Source organism: Coregonus lavaretus, assembly GCF_964263955.1.
Source record: "Coregonus lavaretus genome assembly, contig: SUPER_35_unloc_1, whole genome shotgun sequence".
NCBI lineage: Eukaryota > Metazoa > Chordata > Actinopteri > Salmoniformes > Salmonidae > Coregonus > Coregonus lavaretus.
In genome coordinates, this window is record NW_028167181.1 from 5,433,003 (window position 1) to 5,449,823 (window position 16,821).

The following is a 16,821-nucleotide window of genomic DNA, read 5'->3' on the forward strand; positions in this document are numbered from 1 at the left end:
AATAATAATGAGCAAATATTGTACAATCCAGGTGTGTAAAGCTCTTAGAGACTTACCCAGAAAAACTCACAGCTGTAATCGCTGCCAAAGGTGATTCTAACATGTATTGACTCAGGGCTGTGAATACTTACTTTCAACAAATGTGCAAAATAATTATGGGGTATTGTCGTTATGGGGTATTGTATGTAGATGGATGAGAAACAAAATCTAATTTATTCCATTTTGAATTCAGGCTGTAACAAAATGTGGAATAAGTCTAGGGGTATGAATACTTTCTGAAGGCACTGTATGTACCTACAGCAATCTATAATCACCATCCATAACTCATGTGTGGGTGGTCTGGTCTCCCTTAGGAACTGAGAGACACTGTGCATGTGTGTGTGTGTGAGATGGGAGAAATCCTATCTCTAATAGGATTCTGGTAATAAAGCTGTGTGACCTGGATGCTCCACATGTTTAAATACACAGCAAAAGTGTGTGTGTGTGTGTAAGTGTGCATGTATGTGTTCTCCTGGGGCTTATCACCATGTGCAGGTGTGCCTTACTAGCCACAGATGTAGCACTGATGACTCCTATTGAATCCATCCTATTTGTGACGTCCCTGATACTGGCTCCATCTTGGACCTGGCCAATGCTTAACATGAAACAGCCTACCATAAACACAAAATACCATAACAATGTTCAGATTTTAGAACACCATATGTTAAGGATTCCCTCCCCTCACCTGTCTTCCTTCTGGAAGCCTCTGGAGCTTTCCCCTCCCAGTCCACCCTCTCAGACCCAGCCTGCATTCCTGTGTTTCCCAGCAGCAGTAGGTGATGCCCAGAATATTTAACATCTAACTCCTGAATAAAACATCTTTCATGGCCTGAATACTGATGTTATGGGGGGGGGGGGGGGGGGAGACAGAGGAGAAATAGAGAGCTGATATATCTGCCTCCTATCAAACTGCCTAGTCTATTCTCCAGGCGCCATCACTCTCCAAGACAGGGACTGGGAAATACAAAGTTGAGATAGGAATGAATGCGTAATGACCGGCCGTGACTGTGCTGTTAGCTCATAGAACTACTCTCTCCTGTACCACTTTCAGCCTACTATCATTATGATGAGAGAGGATAGTTCAAAACCCTCCTCAACACACTGCCTCTAAAGAGTCCCTTTCAATGTTCAGTCATTCACAAACACGGAAAGAACTTTAGAACGTTAGGCTAATCAGTGGAATTAGCTGTACCCTAATCAGTGTCCATGTCACCATTCATTGTCTCTCTCTAGGCATTAGTAGCCTAGCTACGGGGCGTTCTAACCCAATCTAACCCAGGGCTAAGGGAATAGTGTTATCGGGAGAGGATCTGTGGATGTCATATATTAACCTTTATAATACTGATCCAGAGGCAGCCCAGTGGACTACCTGCTCTGAGGACCCCTGTTCTCTGTATTTGACAAGCTCAATTCACTCCATACCCTAATGGGGCGGCAGGTAGCTTAGTGGGTAAGAGCGTTGTGCCAGTAACCGAAAGGTCGCTGGTTCTAATCCCCGAGCCGACTAGGTGAAAAATCTGTCGATGTGCCCCTGAGCAAGGCACTTAACCCTAATTGCTCCTGTAAGTCGCTCTGGATAAGAGCGTCTGCTAAATGACTAAAATGTAAATGTAAATGTAATGTACTGGGCCTGTTTTCACAAAGCGTTTCAGAGTACGAGTGCTGATCGAGGAGCTAAGCTGACATATGGAATTGTTTAAAGAAGGTCATACCATGGATCACTTAGCTATTTGATTTGGAATTTTTGGACCCCTTTATGTTGAAAGAAATTATTGAAAGAAATTAATTGATAAAATATTGAATTTGGCCTTTCCTACTATAGCCCATAGAAACACATTGAATAAAACATTCATAAATGGCAAAAAAGACAGTCAAAAAATATATCATAAGGAATATTGTTTTAAAGTGTCTGTCCTATATCTAGGAGATATAATAACGTTCAGGACATTTTAGTTTTTTTGGACATCCAGTATTTAAACCCTTATTTTTGTTGGTACAACATCAATGTACCTCCATACTTCCATTCATTTCGTTTGGTTTAACTTTAGACGAGTCCCGTGACATTTGTGGGGGTCATAGAGCAAAACAGAGAACACCATCGTGTTCGTGAGCGTCTCCCCTATCGATGGAGTGGGCCAAACCATTCGGATGCTACAGACGTTTCCGTGAGAAGACCGATTTTCAGGATGCCTCCTGGTCTGACAAACAGCGCTGTAGCTGTCACTTTCCACCGCAGATATCTCTAGTTTAAACTGACGGATTTTGAAGGGGATTTTTAAAATTATGTTACTTAGATGGACTCTAGGGACTTTTAAACAGCACGATCATTACACAGGTGCACCTTGTGCTGGGGACAACTGGTACTTTCTTACTTTGACAGAAGAAAATAAAGCTCAGATGAAAAGGAGGGGTAAGGAATATCTTCAGGTATCGGGATGATTAGAAGGTCCAGTGTACAGCACCACTTCTGCTGCACTGCAGAACTACATTTAAATTGGCCTGGACTACCCCCACACACACATTTACATTTACATTTTAGTCATTTAGCAGACGCTCTTATCCAGAGCGACTTACAGGAGCAATTAGGGTTAAGTGCCTTGCTTAAGGGCACATCGAAAGATTTTTCACCTAGTCGGCTCGGGGATTAGAACCAGCGACCTTTCGGTTACTGGCACAACGCTCTTACCCACTAAGCTACACACACGCACCAAGGAACGAACACACACACACACACTTGTCGGCTAGTACATTCTAGGACAATTCAATTGACAAATCGACCATTCTCCACTCCAAACAGAACGATACCCATGCATCCTTGGGTCTTCGGGTGTTTTCACCCAAGAGTATTCACTGAAATTCAGTACAGGAAGTAAAGACAGCTTTGGAGATTCATAGCTACTCACCACCATCTCTCACGATAATAGTCTTTTCTCAAATCAATACAACTGCTGTAATGGCATTTACTCCACCCATCCAAAACTGAGTAATGGACTTTTACCAGCGGTGCAAAAAAAACTATATCTTCCTATGACCTCTGAAGAAAATACAATCAGCCAGGAAATAGACCAAGATTGATGGGTGAGAAAGTGTTAGTCGTTGCTTAAAGTTCTCATTGATGAAGGTATATTGAAGATGGCTTCAGGAGCAATACAGATTTCTTCATGAGGAAGTTGTAGTGTAAGACTATTAGGCAGTGTGTCTGTATGTAAGCCTATTAGGGCAGCGCTGCAGTGAGAATCCAATCAGTGAAAGATGACTATAGAGATTGTGCTGTGTGTGGAGGTACATCAGGTGTGGTTTGGGACTTGATCCCCTCAGCTACTGTTCTCTTCTTTGTTTCCCTGACGACAGTGTTTTGGCATGCTCTCCCTCCCTCCCAACCCTCCCAACCCTCCCTCCCTCCCTCCCTTCCTCCCTTCCTTATCTCCCAGATGGATCTGTTCTGCACTGCACTGCAGTATACAGGACTAGCAGCAGGAGGAGGAGAAAGAGGAAGGAGAGGCAGACCGGATGACTCACCCTCTCCTCTCACAATCTGCGGCCCTACAGACCCCCAGGGAGGCTGCAGCCACATCCAGGGAGCCCAACGCTGCTGCCCCACACACACACACAGAGAGCAGTGCCCACAGACACTGATGCACACAAGCAGGCACACATACACATGTATTGACCAAGCACACAGCATACAGAACACTCCTAAATCCTCCATCACAACGGATGCACCATTCTGCATCCAACTATACAAAGACCTACTTAAAATACTGAATTTCTCCCTTCATCCTGAAATAGACATATCCCAACATCTCTTCCCACAATGCCTCTCTCTCCTCAACTCAAAGACACTACACCCCTCCCAAAGCCACCATGCTAAATGTTATACGTTGCTGCATTATTATTGTCAGGTGGATTATACTGTGGTCCTGAATACTATATATACTAAATACTACACATGAATCGCAAAACATGATTGTCGTTGCTTAAAAAAACGTAATGTTCTGACATTATTCCATGAGAATAAAATGTCAGAAGGAATCCAAGGTCATCCTGTGAATCCACAGCTAAATCTTCCGGAGCTGAAGGGGATTCCCATGTACTGAGTGCCCCTGGTCTGCTGTGCTAGTGCCAGCCTTTGGACTGTACTAATGGTGTGTGTTTCCTCCAGACACTGTTGATGTACATGGTGTTGTACCCTCTTCCAACTCGGCACACACAGAAAACACAAACGTCAGGCGGAATATGATTGTGTGTGTGTGTGTGTGTGCCCTTGGCTGCAGTGACTGATTGCTATTACAGTGGATGGATTATCTCTCTCTCTATCTCCCTTTCTTCCTCTCCCTGTAAAGGGGATTTTCAGGTGAACAAAAGTGAAGAGCAGTCGCAGATATAATCAATCATAAATCAATTAGGTTTAATACAAGTTGCAACAGGAAGACACCTCCCGCACAGAAGGAGAGAAAATATCCCGCTGGCCTCTTGGAGACGGGCCCTTTATATTCTAATCAGACGGCACCAAATGTTCTGTAAACACCAGCCTGAGAGACTGGGAGGAAGACACAACATCAGCGGCTACAGAATCACAGTGTCAGAGACATTATCAGTGTGTTCTCGGCTCAGTGTGGCATCAAACTTTAACCATAACATTCAACACTGGCAGACATTTGATACTGGCAGTTCAACAGGTCAAAGGTAAGAACATCAGTACTTTGTTACAGTAAATCAAATACAAGGGAAGTAATAATTAAATAATTCCCCATTACAAGTCTAAAACATTAATCAATACCTTTGTCATCTCTCACATCAAAATGTATGGTAAACAGCACTCAGTTTGATTCAGCTTCTTCCTTTAATTAACCACTTTACACCAATCAGCAAAAGAACAATGACACTACCAATCTTCTGATTGGCAGGGAAATGTGAGTGACAGGTGGCAGAGCGAATGCCTGTAAGGGACACCTGTCACAATGCCACATGTTGTAAGTGCTGCAATAGTCTATGTGCCGGGAGCTAGGGTCAGTCTGTTATATCTGGTGTAATTCTCCTGTCTTATCTGGTGTCCTGTGTGAATGTAAGTATGCTCCCTCTAATTATATCTCTCTCCCTCCCCTCCCAGAGGACCTGAGCCCTAGGACCATGCCTCAGGACTACCTGGCCTGATGACTCCTGGCTGTCCCCAGTCCACCTGGTCGTGCTGCTGCTCCAGTTTCAACTGTTCTGCCTGCGGCTATGGAAACCTGACCTGTTCACCGGACGTGCTACCTTGTCCTGGACCTGCTGTTTGAGAGTCTCTCTCTACCTCTGAATGCTCGGCTATGAAAAGCCAACTGACATTTACTCCTGAGGTACTGACCTGTGGCACCCTCTACAACCACTGTGATTATTATTTGACCCGGCAGGTCATCTATGAACTTTTCAACATCTTGAAGAACAATCTGGCCTTAATGGCCATGTACTCTTATAATCTCCACCCGGCACAGCCAGAAGAGGACTGGCCACCCCTCAGAGCCTGGTTCCTCTCTAGGTTCCTGCCTTTCTAGGAGTTTTTTCTAGCCACCGTGCTTCTACATCTGCATTGCTTGCTGTTTGGGGTTTTAGGCTGGGTTCTGTATAGCACTTTGTGACATCTGCTGATGTAAAAAGGGCTTTATAAATACATTTGATTGATTGATTGAAGTGTATGACTTAGTTAAAGATTAGTGCAGAAGTAATCTTAAGTGTACAAAAGTAATGCAAGACTGAAAGGTTTTGAAAATGCTGCACACACTTCAGAAAGAGAGAGAGAGACAGACTTCTCTTTTAATAGACTACTCTCTCTCGCTAATTATGAGAACTGCGGTTATTGTGTGGCCCAAACTATTATTTTCTCCATAACAACACAGAGACAGAGAAGAAGAAGTAGGAAAGAACCACCGTTGCAGTTTCTCAATTCCACTTGTGATTTACACTTAACCTTGCCTCATGTGTGTTCATGCTGTTGTGACACCATATCTACAATATGATAACAGCACTAGTCTAGAACTGAGAGATAGTATTCAGTTACAGCTACCCACACTGGACTGATATAGATAAGAGGTTGAATGCACCTCCACATATTATGTAAAGATAGCTCTGTCTCGGACGCGCACGCACGCGCACGCGCACACACACACACACACACACACACACACACACACACACACACACACACACAGCTTTCCAAAACAAAAAACCCACACGTTGCTTCATGCTGGTACCACAGCTGTTGCTGACAAAGCAGAGCAATGGAAACCCTGTACTCCACCCTGGGAGAAACACAGCCATGTTTTGCACCAGTCCATAGGAGTTACAGAAACACCACCTATCAGTCCTTTGTTGGAGATATGGAGTTAGTAATAAAGCCATCATCAAAATGACTATCAATCACTAATCATCATCATCATCATATTGAAGTTGTCGTCTATGCTATTCTGATAACTACCATGTGATGGGGGAGCATAGAAATAGAACCTCGGTCATAGAATTCATATCTGTCATTCAATTTCTATGTGGGGAAGCATGTCTGACGTCTTCCATTGACCTGGTTTAGTAGCTCTAAGCACCACCGCTGTGAGCTCAAGTCCTACTGAAATCTATAGAGATAGTGCAGCATCATATCTCAGGAAAACACACACACACACACACACACACACACACACACACACACACAGACAGACACATGCTGCGTTCTGTGCCAGAGTAGCTCTCAGAAGAAGAAAGCAAAAGAGGCCTAAATCATTTATCAGACACAGCAGTGGAGAGAAAAAACACTGCTGCATTAAGAAGAGTGACTTAACACACAACATTCAAAACGCTCCACTCTAACCTCTATTGAACAAAGACCATGTTATTTTACTCCTATTCTCACCTATGTAGCAAAGCCAACCATATTAGCCAATGGAATAACCTGTCATGTAATAGTGCATAAGAAGATTACAGTAGCCATATAGCTTAGAATCACCAATGTCGGCAGCATTAGAATCAGCTAAATGTGTCGGCGATACGAGTTTCCCTTCTGACATTTATCTAGAACAACATCCATCTCCGTACAGCCAAACTCTGTACAGCCAAAGACCCTGCAGACACTTTCTTAAGCTCCCTCTCTCCTCTCCTCCTTCCCTCTCTCTCTCTCTTTCTTTCTTTCTCCCTCCCCCAGCAGTAGATGTTTTTGAATGTATTTTTAGTTACCTGTTGGCAGACTATCAGCCTAACTCTCAAAGTCCTCCTTCAGTCATCAGAGCTTGGAGTGGCTCTTTGATGTTGTCAGCACGACGTGTTGATAATGAAGGGGTCTGTGATTTTATTGGTTGGTTCTCCTCCATGTCTTGCGCCGCTCCCTTCCATTACAACTGTTGGATTTTCAAATCCAAACAATGAGAGGTCTCAACCTTAATACATTTGAGAGAACCAATCAAACCCATCACTCAAATTCTGAGCTAAAATTGCATGAAAAAATGGCCTCTAGACCAGTGTGTCACAGCTCTCCCTGTGCTGTGAGTCACGTGGGTCACACCAGCCAGGCTAGCACCATTAGATGCACTGTACTACGGAGCTACCCTGGGCTAAAAACAGAACATGTCACAAGCAATGTTCTGAGGAGGGCATGTTCTGGTGAAAAAGAGGGTTTCCCCTTGGCTAGCTTCAAAGAACATGGGGCTGAGCAGGGTTTCCCAAACTTTTTCACTCCCTTCCAGCATTGGGGAACATCCCGCACGGGCACGGGCCACGTCTATCTCTATGGGCACAAGTACTGTTCATGACACAAACTGTTCACACCCCTCTTGTTGGTGGAGAGAATTTTGCAGGTTTAAAGCTTATTTTCTGCAATTAAACATGTTTTGTCATGGGGTGCAAAGAAAATGTAGCAGTTTTTAAGAAAATGTTCTTGCAATTCTACAGATTTTGCCATGTCTAATGTGTATTCATGTGATATTTGAGTGACTACAAAATTACAACAATATCTATGGGCTAAAAAACCTACATAAAAAAACGTTAGCTGACACGGGCTAGTTGATATGGACATTTCTGACAAGTTATAAATAGCTCTCTAAGGTCTGCAAGGACTAACATGACAAGAGGAACTGATGATGCACTACCCAATTTCAAAATTGCACCTTGTGCATTCTACTATTACAACTTTCAAGAGTACGTTTGAATGCCTGCACTGCCCCGCCCCACAGTTTGGGAACCACTGGGGTAGAGAATAGTGGGTAGATACCGTTCATTTGGAATCTAACATGGCAGTGGAAAAGACTCATGTGGGGCCTCTAGCACTGCATAGCACTGAAGTAACTAAGCATCTAATGAGCTAATCTAAGAAGTTAATTGTTCATCAAGACGAAGTTAATAGATTATTATTATCAATGTTATTAATAGCGACTTGGCTTGTCACTTCTGCACACACAGTTCATGCGTTTGCCCCATAACAAACGTTAGCCTAGATCATGTGTTTGCCCCATAACAAACGTTAGCCTAGTTCATGCGTTTGCCCCATAACAAACGTTAGCCTAGTTCATGCGTTTGCCCCATAACAAACGTTAGCCTAGTTCATGCGTTTGCCCCATAACAAACGTTAGCCTAGTTCATGCGTTTGCCCCATAACAAACGTTAGCCTAGTTCATGCGTTTGCCCCATAACAAACGTTAGCCTAGTTCATGCGTTTGCCCCATTACAAACGTTAGCCTAGTTCATGCGTTTACCCCATAACAAACGTTAGCCTAGTTCATGCGTTTGCCCCATAACAAACGTTAGCCTAGTTCATGCGTTTGCCCCATAACAAACGTTAGCCTAGTTCATGTGTTTGCCCCATAACAAACGCTAGCCTAGTTCATGTGTTTGCCCCATAACAAACGTTAGCCTAGTTCATGTGTTTGCCCCATAACAAACGTTAGCCTAGTTCATGTGTTTGCCCCATAACAAACGCTAGCCTAGTTCATGTGTTTGCCCCATAACAAACGTTAGCCTAGTTCATGTGTTTGCCCCATAACAAACGTTAGCCTAGTTCATGTGTTTGCCCCATAACAAACGCTAGCCTAGTTCATGTGTTTGCCCCATAACAAACGTTAGCCTAGTTCATGTGTTTGCCCCATAACAAACGTTAGCCTAGTTAATGTGTTTGCCCCATAACAAACGCTAGCCTAGTTCATGTGTTTGCCCCATAACAAACGTTAGCCTAGTTCATGTGTTTGCCCCATAACAAACGTTAGCATAGTTAATGTGTTTGCCCCATAACAAACGCTAGCCTAGTTCATGTGTTTGCCCCATAACAAACGTTAGCATAGTTAATGTGTTTGCCCCATAACAAACGCTAGCCTAGTTCATGTGTTTGCCCCATAACAAACGTTAGCATAGTTAATGTGTTTGCCCCATAACAAACGTTAGCCTTGTTCATGTGTTTGCCCCATAACAAACGTTAGCCTAGTTCATGTGTTTGCCCCATAACAAACGTTAGCATAGTTAATGTGTTTGCCCCATAACAAACGCTAGCCTAGTTCATGTGTTTGCCCCATAACAAACGTTAGCATAGTTAATGTGTTTGCCCCATAACAAACGCTAGCCTAGTTCATGTGTTTGCCCCATAACAAACGTTAGCCTAGTTAATGTGTTTGCCCCATAACAAACGTTAGCCTAGTTCATGTGTTTGCCCCATAACAAACGTTAGCCTAGTTCATGTGTTTGCCCCATAACAAACGCTAGCCTAGTTCATGTGTTTGCCCCATAACAAACGTTAGCCTAGTTCATGTGTTTGCCCCATAACAAACGTTAGCATAGTTAATGTGTTTGCCCCATAACAAACGTTAGCCTAGTTCATGTGTTTGCCCCATAACAAACGTTAGCCTAGTTCATGTGTTTGCCCCATAACAAACGCCAATTTCAAAATTGCACCTTGTGCATTCTACTATTACAACTTTCAAGAGTATGTTTGAATGCCTGCACTGCCCCGCCCCACAGTTTGGGAACCACTGGGGTAGAGAATAGTGGGTAGATACCGTTCATTTGGAATCTAACATGGCAGTGGAAAAGACTCATGTGGGGCCTCTAGCACTGCATAGCACTGAAGTAACTAAGCATCTAATGAGCTAATCTAAGAAGTTAATTGTTCATCAAGACGAAGTTAATAGATTATTATTATCAATGTTATTAATAGCGACTTGGCTTGTCACTTCTGCACACACAGTTCATGTGTTTGCCCCATAACAAACGTTAGCCTAGTTCATGTGTTTGCCCCATAACAAACGTTAGCCTAGTTCATGTGTTTGCCCCATAACAAACGTTAGCCTAGTTCATGTGTTTGCCCCATAACAAACGTTAGCATAGTTAATGTGTTTGCCCCATAACAAACGTTAGCCTAGATCATGTGTTTTCCCCATCACAAACGTTAGCCTAGTTCATGTGTTTGCCCCATCACAAACGTTAGCCTAGTTCATGTGTTTGCCCCATAACAAACGTTAGCCTAGTTCATGTGTTTGCCCCATAACAAACGTTAGCCTAGTTCATGTGTTTGCCCCATAACAAACGTTAGCATAGTTAATGTGTTTGCCCCATAACAAACGTTAGCTTAGATTATGTGTTTGTCCCATAACAAACGTTAGCCTAGGTCATGTGTTTGCCCCATAACAAACCCTGGCCTAGTTCATGTGTTTGCCCCATAACAAACGTTAGCCTAGTTCATGTGGGTAGCTGTGGATCAGCAGTAGTCTGACGTGTGAGAGTCATTCACGCCATGGCTAAGATCCAGTATGGTGCCGCTCTCATCCTACCATGGGAATATCAGCCTGGCCATCCTACCATGGGAATATCAGCCTGGCATTTGGAGAGCATCTGTTCTCCTCAACACTGATCTCTCTCTCTCTCTCTCAGGGCAAAATTGACGGATGGCGTAACACACACTTTCCTCTATAAATACTCAAAATAACACAACCAATTCGGAAATAAACAGAAAAACATCCTAGGCCTAAGTCATCCTAATTGCTTCCCAAATCAAATACGTAATACACCCATGTTTCCCAGTGAGCCGGAGAGACTATTTCTCATTATCACACCTTATTAAACTTCTCTAGGAAGAGATAATGGATGGCTTGGTTAAAGAAGTCATTTCCAGTGAAGGGATGGAGGGAGGAATGGAGTGAGGGAGACCTGGTTGCTTTAACCTTCATGCCCCGTGCTTCCCTCTCTCACCATTATTAATGGACTGCATTGCAGTTGCCCTTGTACAGTGTATGTGAGAGATTGCGTAAGAGAGTGAACAGTGTATGTGTGTGTGTCTGCATGTGTGTGTGTGTACAACTGTTTAAATGTGTGTAATTAATCCCTCAGTGAAACAAGCTGCTTTTTATGGGCAGTTGTTCCCGACAGAGCCCTGGCCCATAAAAGCCTGAGTGAAGAAGGGATATTGCACAGCATGCAGGAGGGAAATGGAACATAATAATACATGCCACAAAGCATCTGCTACACAATCACACAGGCAAGGCAGGGTCTGGTAGGTAATTAGCCATTAGCGTTAACGCTGGTCAATGTCGGGTCAGTTGAGATTCCGGGCCATCCAGTACAATAATGTTCTGGATCATTTCAGCTGTTAGAACTGATTTCAGATCAGGTCACTGGACCTTAACCACTATGAGCCAAAGCCACAAAGGTGACCCTGGATGGGTACAGTGCATTGCAAAAGTATTCAACCCCCTTGGCGTTTTTCCTATTTTGTTGCCTTACAACCTGTAATTTAAATGGATTTTTATTTGGATTTCATGTAATGGACATACACAAAATAGTCCAAATTGGTGAAGTGAAATGAAAAAAATAACTTATTTCTAAAAATTCTACAAAATAAATAACGGAAAAGTGGTGCGTGCATATGTATTTACCCCCTTTGCTATGAAGCCCCTAAATAAGATCTGGTGCAACCAATTACCTTCAGAAGTCACATAATTAGTTAAATAAAGTCCACCTGTGTGCAATCTAAATGTCACATGATATGTCACTTGATCTCAGTATATATACACCTGTTCTGAAAGGCCCCAGAGTCTGCAACACCACCAAGCAAGCGGCACCATGAAGACCAAGGAGCTCTCCAAACAGGTAAGGACAAAGTTGTGGAGAAGTAGAGATCAGGGTTGGGTTATAAAAAATATCTAAAACTTTGAACATCCCACGGAGCACCATTAAATCCATTATTAAAAAATTGAAAGAATATGGCACCACAACAAACCTGCCAAGAGAGGGCCGCCCACCAAAACTCACGGACCAGGCAAGGACGGCATTAATCAGAGAGGGAACAAAGAGACCAAAAATAACCCTGAAGGAGCTGCAAAGCTCTACAGCGGAGATTGGAGTATCTGTCCATAGGACCACTTTAAGCCATACACTCCACAGAGCTGGGCTTTACGGAAGAGTGGCCAGAAAAAAGCCATTGCTTAAAGAAAAAAATAAGCAAACACGTTTGGTGTTCGCCAAAAGGCATGTGGGAGACTCCCCAAACATATGGAAGAAGGTACTCTGGTCAGATGAGACTAAATTTGAGCTTTTTGGCCATCAAGGAAAACGCTATGTCTGGCACAAACCCAACACCTCTCATCACCCTGTGAACACCATCCCCACAGTGAAGCATGGTGGTGGCAGCATCATGCTGTGGGGATGTTTTTCATCGGCAGGGACTGGGAAACTGGTCAGAATTGAAGGAATGATGGATGGCACTAAATACAGGGAAATTCTTGAGGGAAACCTGTTTCAGTCTTCCAGAGATTTGAGACTGGCACGGAGGTTCACCTTCCAGCATGACAATGACCCTAAGCATACTGCTAAAGCAACACTCGAGTGGTTTAAGGGGAAACATTTAAATGTATTGGAATGGCCTAGTGAAAGCCCAGACCTTAATCCAATTGAGAATCTGTGGTATGACTTCAAGATTGCTGTACACCAGCGGAACCCATCCAACTTGAAGGAGCTGGAGCAGTTTTGCCTTGAAGAATGGGCAAAAATCCCAGTGGCTAGATGTGCCAAGCTTAGAGACATACCCCAAGAGACTTGCAGCTGTAATTTCTGCAAAAGGTGGCTCTACAAAGTATTGACTTTGGGGGGGTGAATAGTTATGCACGCTCAAGTTTTCTGTTTTTTTGTATTATTTCTTGTTTGTTTCACAAGAAAAAATATTTTGCATCTTCAAAGTGATAGGCATGTTGTGTAAATCAAATGATACAAACCCCCCCAAAAAACAATTTTAATTCCAGGTTGTAAGGCAACAAAATAGGAAAAATGCCAAGGGGGGTGAATAATTTCGCAAGCCACTGTAAACCTTCAAACATTATGAAATGTTTTGAGTACCAACTCCACCTGCATGTACAGTTCGAAACGTTTTGCAACGGAATCCGATCCGACTAATGAATACACCCCAGTTATATCTCTACGAGTCAATGTCCAACCAACCTCACCCATAAGCCCCTCCCCCCTCCTTAGGCCTGTTCATCCACCCATCTTCCCCATGGGGGGGGAGATAAGGTTTCCCACTGTGACAGTGACAGACAGTTCCCTCCTTCAGGTGACTGACCACAACTACATCACTATTCTACCCAGACATGGCTTGGCTACTTCTACCCCAAAACCATGACACAAGGATATTTGTGCATCTCACTGTTTCCCAAGGAAGTAGTACATATACTCTGACAGGTTGAAACTGCTTTAATATACATTAGAAACCATTATCTTGCATCATTCATTGGTAACACATTGCATGGGGCGTAAGAGTTATGGGACACAACGTCATCAATGTCCAAAGTGTGTTGAACATGAACAGAATGTTGAGATCGAAGCAGCTGACATTCAATGATCTGATACTGTGAATTGTACAATATTTGGCAGTATTAATTTCCTGTATGATTCAGCCTCTTAACAAGTGACTGCACACACATATAACAGGATGACTGTCAGCTGATGCCTAATTCATGGAGTGTGTGTGTGTGTGTGTGTGGGGGGGGGGGGGGGGGGGGGGGGGGGTACTAAGCCAGTGTGCAAGCCAGTGTGCAAGAGGACAGAGGCCGTGTCTAGACTTGACAGTTCATGCAGATTTAGTATTCTGATCATAGAGGTCTGATCATGGAAATTGAATTCTACATTAAAATGTCTACCGTGTCCACAGTGTGTCCGGATTCCCCTTTCCCGCTTATATTCAAATGCCAGTATGCATTCTACGAACGGTGGAATAGGCAAAATATGATAATAACACAACAACTGATGGCAGTAGCTAACTAGCCAGCTAACCTCTGTAGCTAGCAAGCAACGCTAAAGGGATTGCAAACGGGTTAGCATAACTCAAGCCAAACAATATTAGCTAGCTGGCTAGCATTTATAAGGCCAGCAAACACATTCCTTACATGCTAGGAACATATTTCCTCCAACGTTATAATCAAAAGTGCCTCTCTGTCCCAAAACACACGTTTTCTGTGGGAGGAGTGCTGAAGACGTCGCCCACTGTATGCGCTTTCGGTTGCCTGATTGCGTCCAGACTGAGGAGAAATCCGCACACAATGCATCCCTGACCACCTCCTGAAGTGGTCAGCCAGAACTGAACACAATCAGACCACAAAGCGACTTTTGTGCGTCTAGACACGTCTTTTCAATGCGATCTTCGTATTCTGATAGCAGAAGTCGCATGTAAGTGTCAAGTGTAGACATGGCCAGAGTGATAGGGTGACTCAGCCCTGTTCTAGGCCCTCCTGCTGCGTGTGGCCCAGAGCTGATTGATGCTGAGAGTGCATGCACTCCGACGCACACCCCCGCACCCTCTCCAGGGGGGTTAACCCAGCTTGAATATAAAATGTAAGCCATTCAGTTAGACACACTCGGGGCTAGTGCAGGGCTATAGTCCCGTGTAGCTCAGTTGGTATAGCATGGCGCTTGCAATGCCAGGGTTGTGGGTTCGTTTCCCACGGGGGACCAGTATGAAAAATGTATGCACTCACTAACTGTAAATCGCTCTGGATAAGAGTGTCTGCTAAATTAGGCTGGACATCAATTAGGCTGGACTGAACCATGGTGAGCCGGGCGTTTTTGGGGACTGGCCAACGGGTGCACAGACAGTTCTCAATCGCCAATGGTGTCTTAAATCTGTCCAAAGTGATTTAAACAGCATTAGCTTTAGTCTATTTTTAAACCAGTAAAAATACTACACTGAGAGATTTGGATGCCCCGAAACCATATTGCAGTGTGTAGATGTGTCCATCCTTTTCAACCACCGTGATACATTACAATTATGCATGAATTACGCATAACTTCACACATTGTACAGATACAAGATATCGGCTTTCCGCATAGGCAGCAAGTTGGAGAAAGCTCCCCGCAGAGGATTTAGATTCAGTAGGCCTAACTCTAGACAGTTTGGCAGGACAGTTAGAGGCCGGTCGTGAGATGCCCGGTTTTAGAGGACGGCGAGGTCAACGTGCGCAACCGTTATGGTACGATTTCAACCAGGATGCACTTAATGGTTACATAACAGAGATTTAATAATGCACTGGTCTCGGCCTTATGGTAAAAACACAGATAATAACATAATTCGTTGTTCCAAGCTGGAGTTTTTCCCCCGGTACAGGCGGAACTTCATGTGAAGGGGAGAAGGTGAACCCATCGTCACATTTTCAGACCATCTGTGCTATACGGACCGTCAGTGATGTAGACCAACGGTCAGTGCTATACGGGAACCTTGGGACGTCCCTACCCTAAACCCTAATCGTAAACCCTACCTAACCTAAACCATTGTAAATGTCAACTTCCAATCGGCTAGGGACGTCCCAAGGATTCCAGATAGGCACGGACCGTAGACCAACGGGATTATCGTGAAAACAATTCAGATTCTGTTTTTTTTGCACTGAAATCACTCTCTGCGTAGAATGTCAAAGGTTAATATATCACTCTCTCTGCATGTTTCAGAGTGATAAGAAAGAGGCGGCCTGTGGCGCATTGCTGCGTCGCGCCAGTCGTTTTAAATAAGTAATTCTTTAGGGGATTCGAGCGCCATTGAAGGGGTACATGCAGTGCAGTTGGGGTAGGAACAGCAAATTCCTCACAATAATCCGCTTTAGCCATGATGCAACCACGAATAGGCTACAAACCGTCTACCATGGAAAAACGCTGCGCATAACTAATGAGGCAGATACCGTTATGTTATCATTTCAACACCACCCTCGCACAGCATTAACCAGCGATTACGAATGCCCTTGACATTCTCAATGCATCTACACGATTAGGCTACTATATCCAACAGGCACGACTATATCCTGTATTATTTGAATCAGCAATGCGGCTTACCTGAGTAGCTTTGTGGAACTGTTTCTTAAACCCTGCTACAGACATGGCTCCTGCGGCTGCTTTACACGACGATTCTTGATTGATTACGAGCTGCTGTAGGATTGTTTTGCAGGAATCTCGGGTCCTAATTGCGTGGGATGATATTGCTTCCGAGGAAAACCCCTCTGTATTGCTCTTAACTACTGGGAATCTCCTTTGAGCGGGGGCCGTCGTTCTAAAACAGTGATCAGCAGAGTCTACTGAATGTCAAACCCACATGTACGACACGCCAGTGACGTCTGCACTCCGTAACCAGGCTCTTTTTTTAAAGCACCAGCGTAGGCTACAGAGTTGGCCAGTCTATCTACCACTGCACGACAAGGCATGTTAAAACGGGCACACGCTGTAATCACGCCATTTTAAAATGAGGAGAGTGTGGCGTATAAGGGGATATAGGCGCTAAATCGGGACGTGACAAGGCAGACAAGTACGAAAAAC

At 44.0% G+C, this 16,821-nt stretch overlaps 1 protein-coding gene across 1 annotated transcript in view; it reads right to left on the bottom strand.

The window, feature by feature from the left end:
- sh3gl2a (SH3 domain containing GRB2 like 2a, endophilin A1) overlaps positions 1-16,474 on the bottom strand; it is a 67,466-nt gene extending 50,992 nt beyond the window's left edge. The window contains exon 1 of the mRNA XM_084188556.1: positions 16,345-16,474. Coding sequence (XP_084044682.1) covers positions 16,345-16,389 — 45 coding nt within the window. The 5' untranslated portion in view covers positions 16,390-16,474. The remainder of the gene's footprint in view (positions 1-16,344) is intronic.
- Positions 16,475-16,821: the final 347 nt, after the last annotated feature.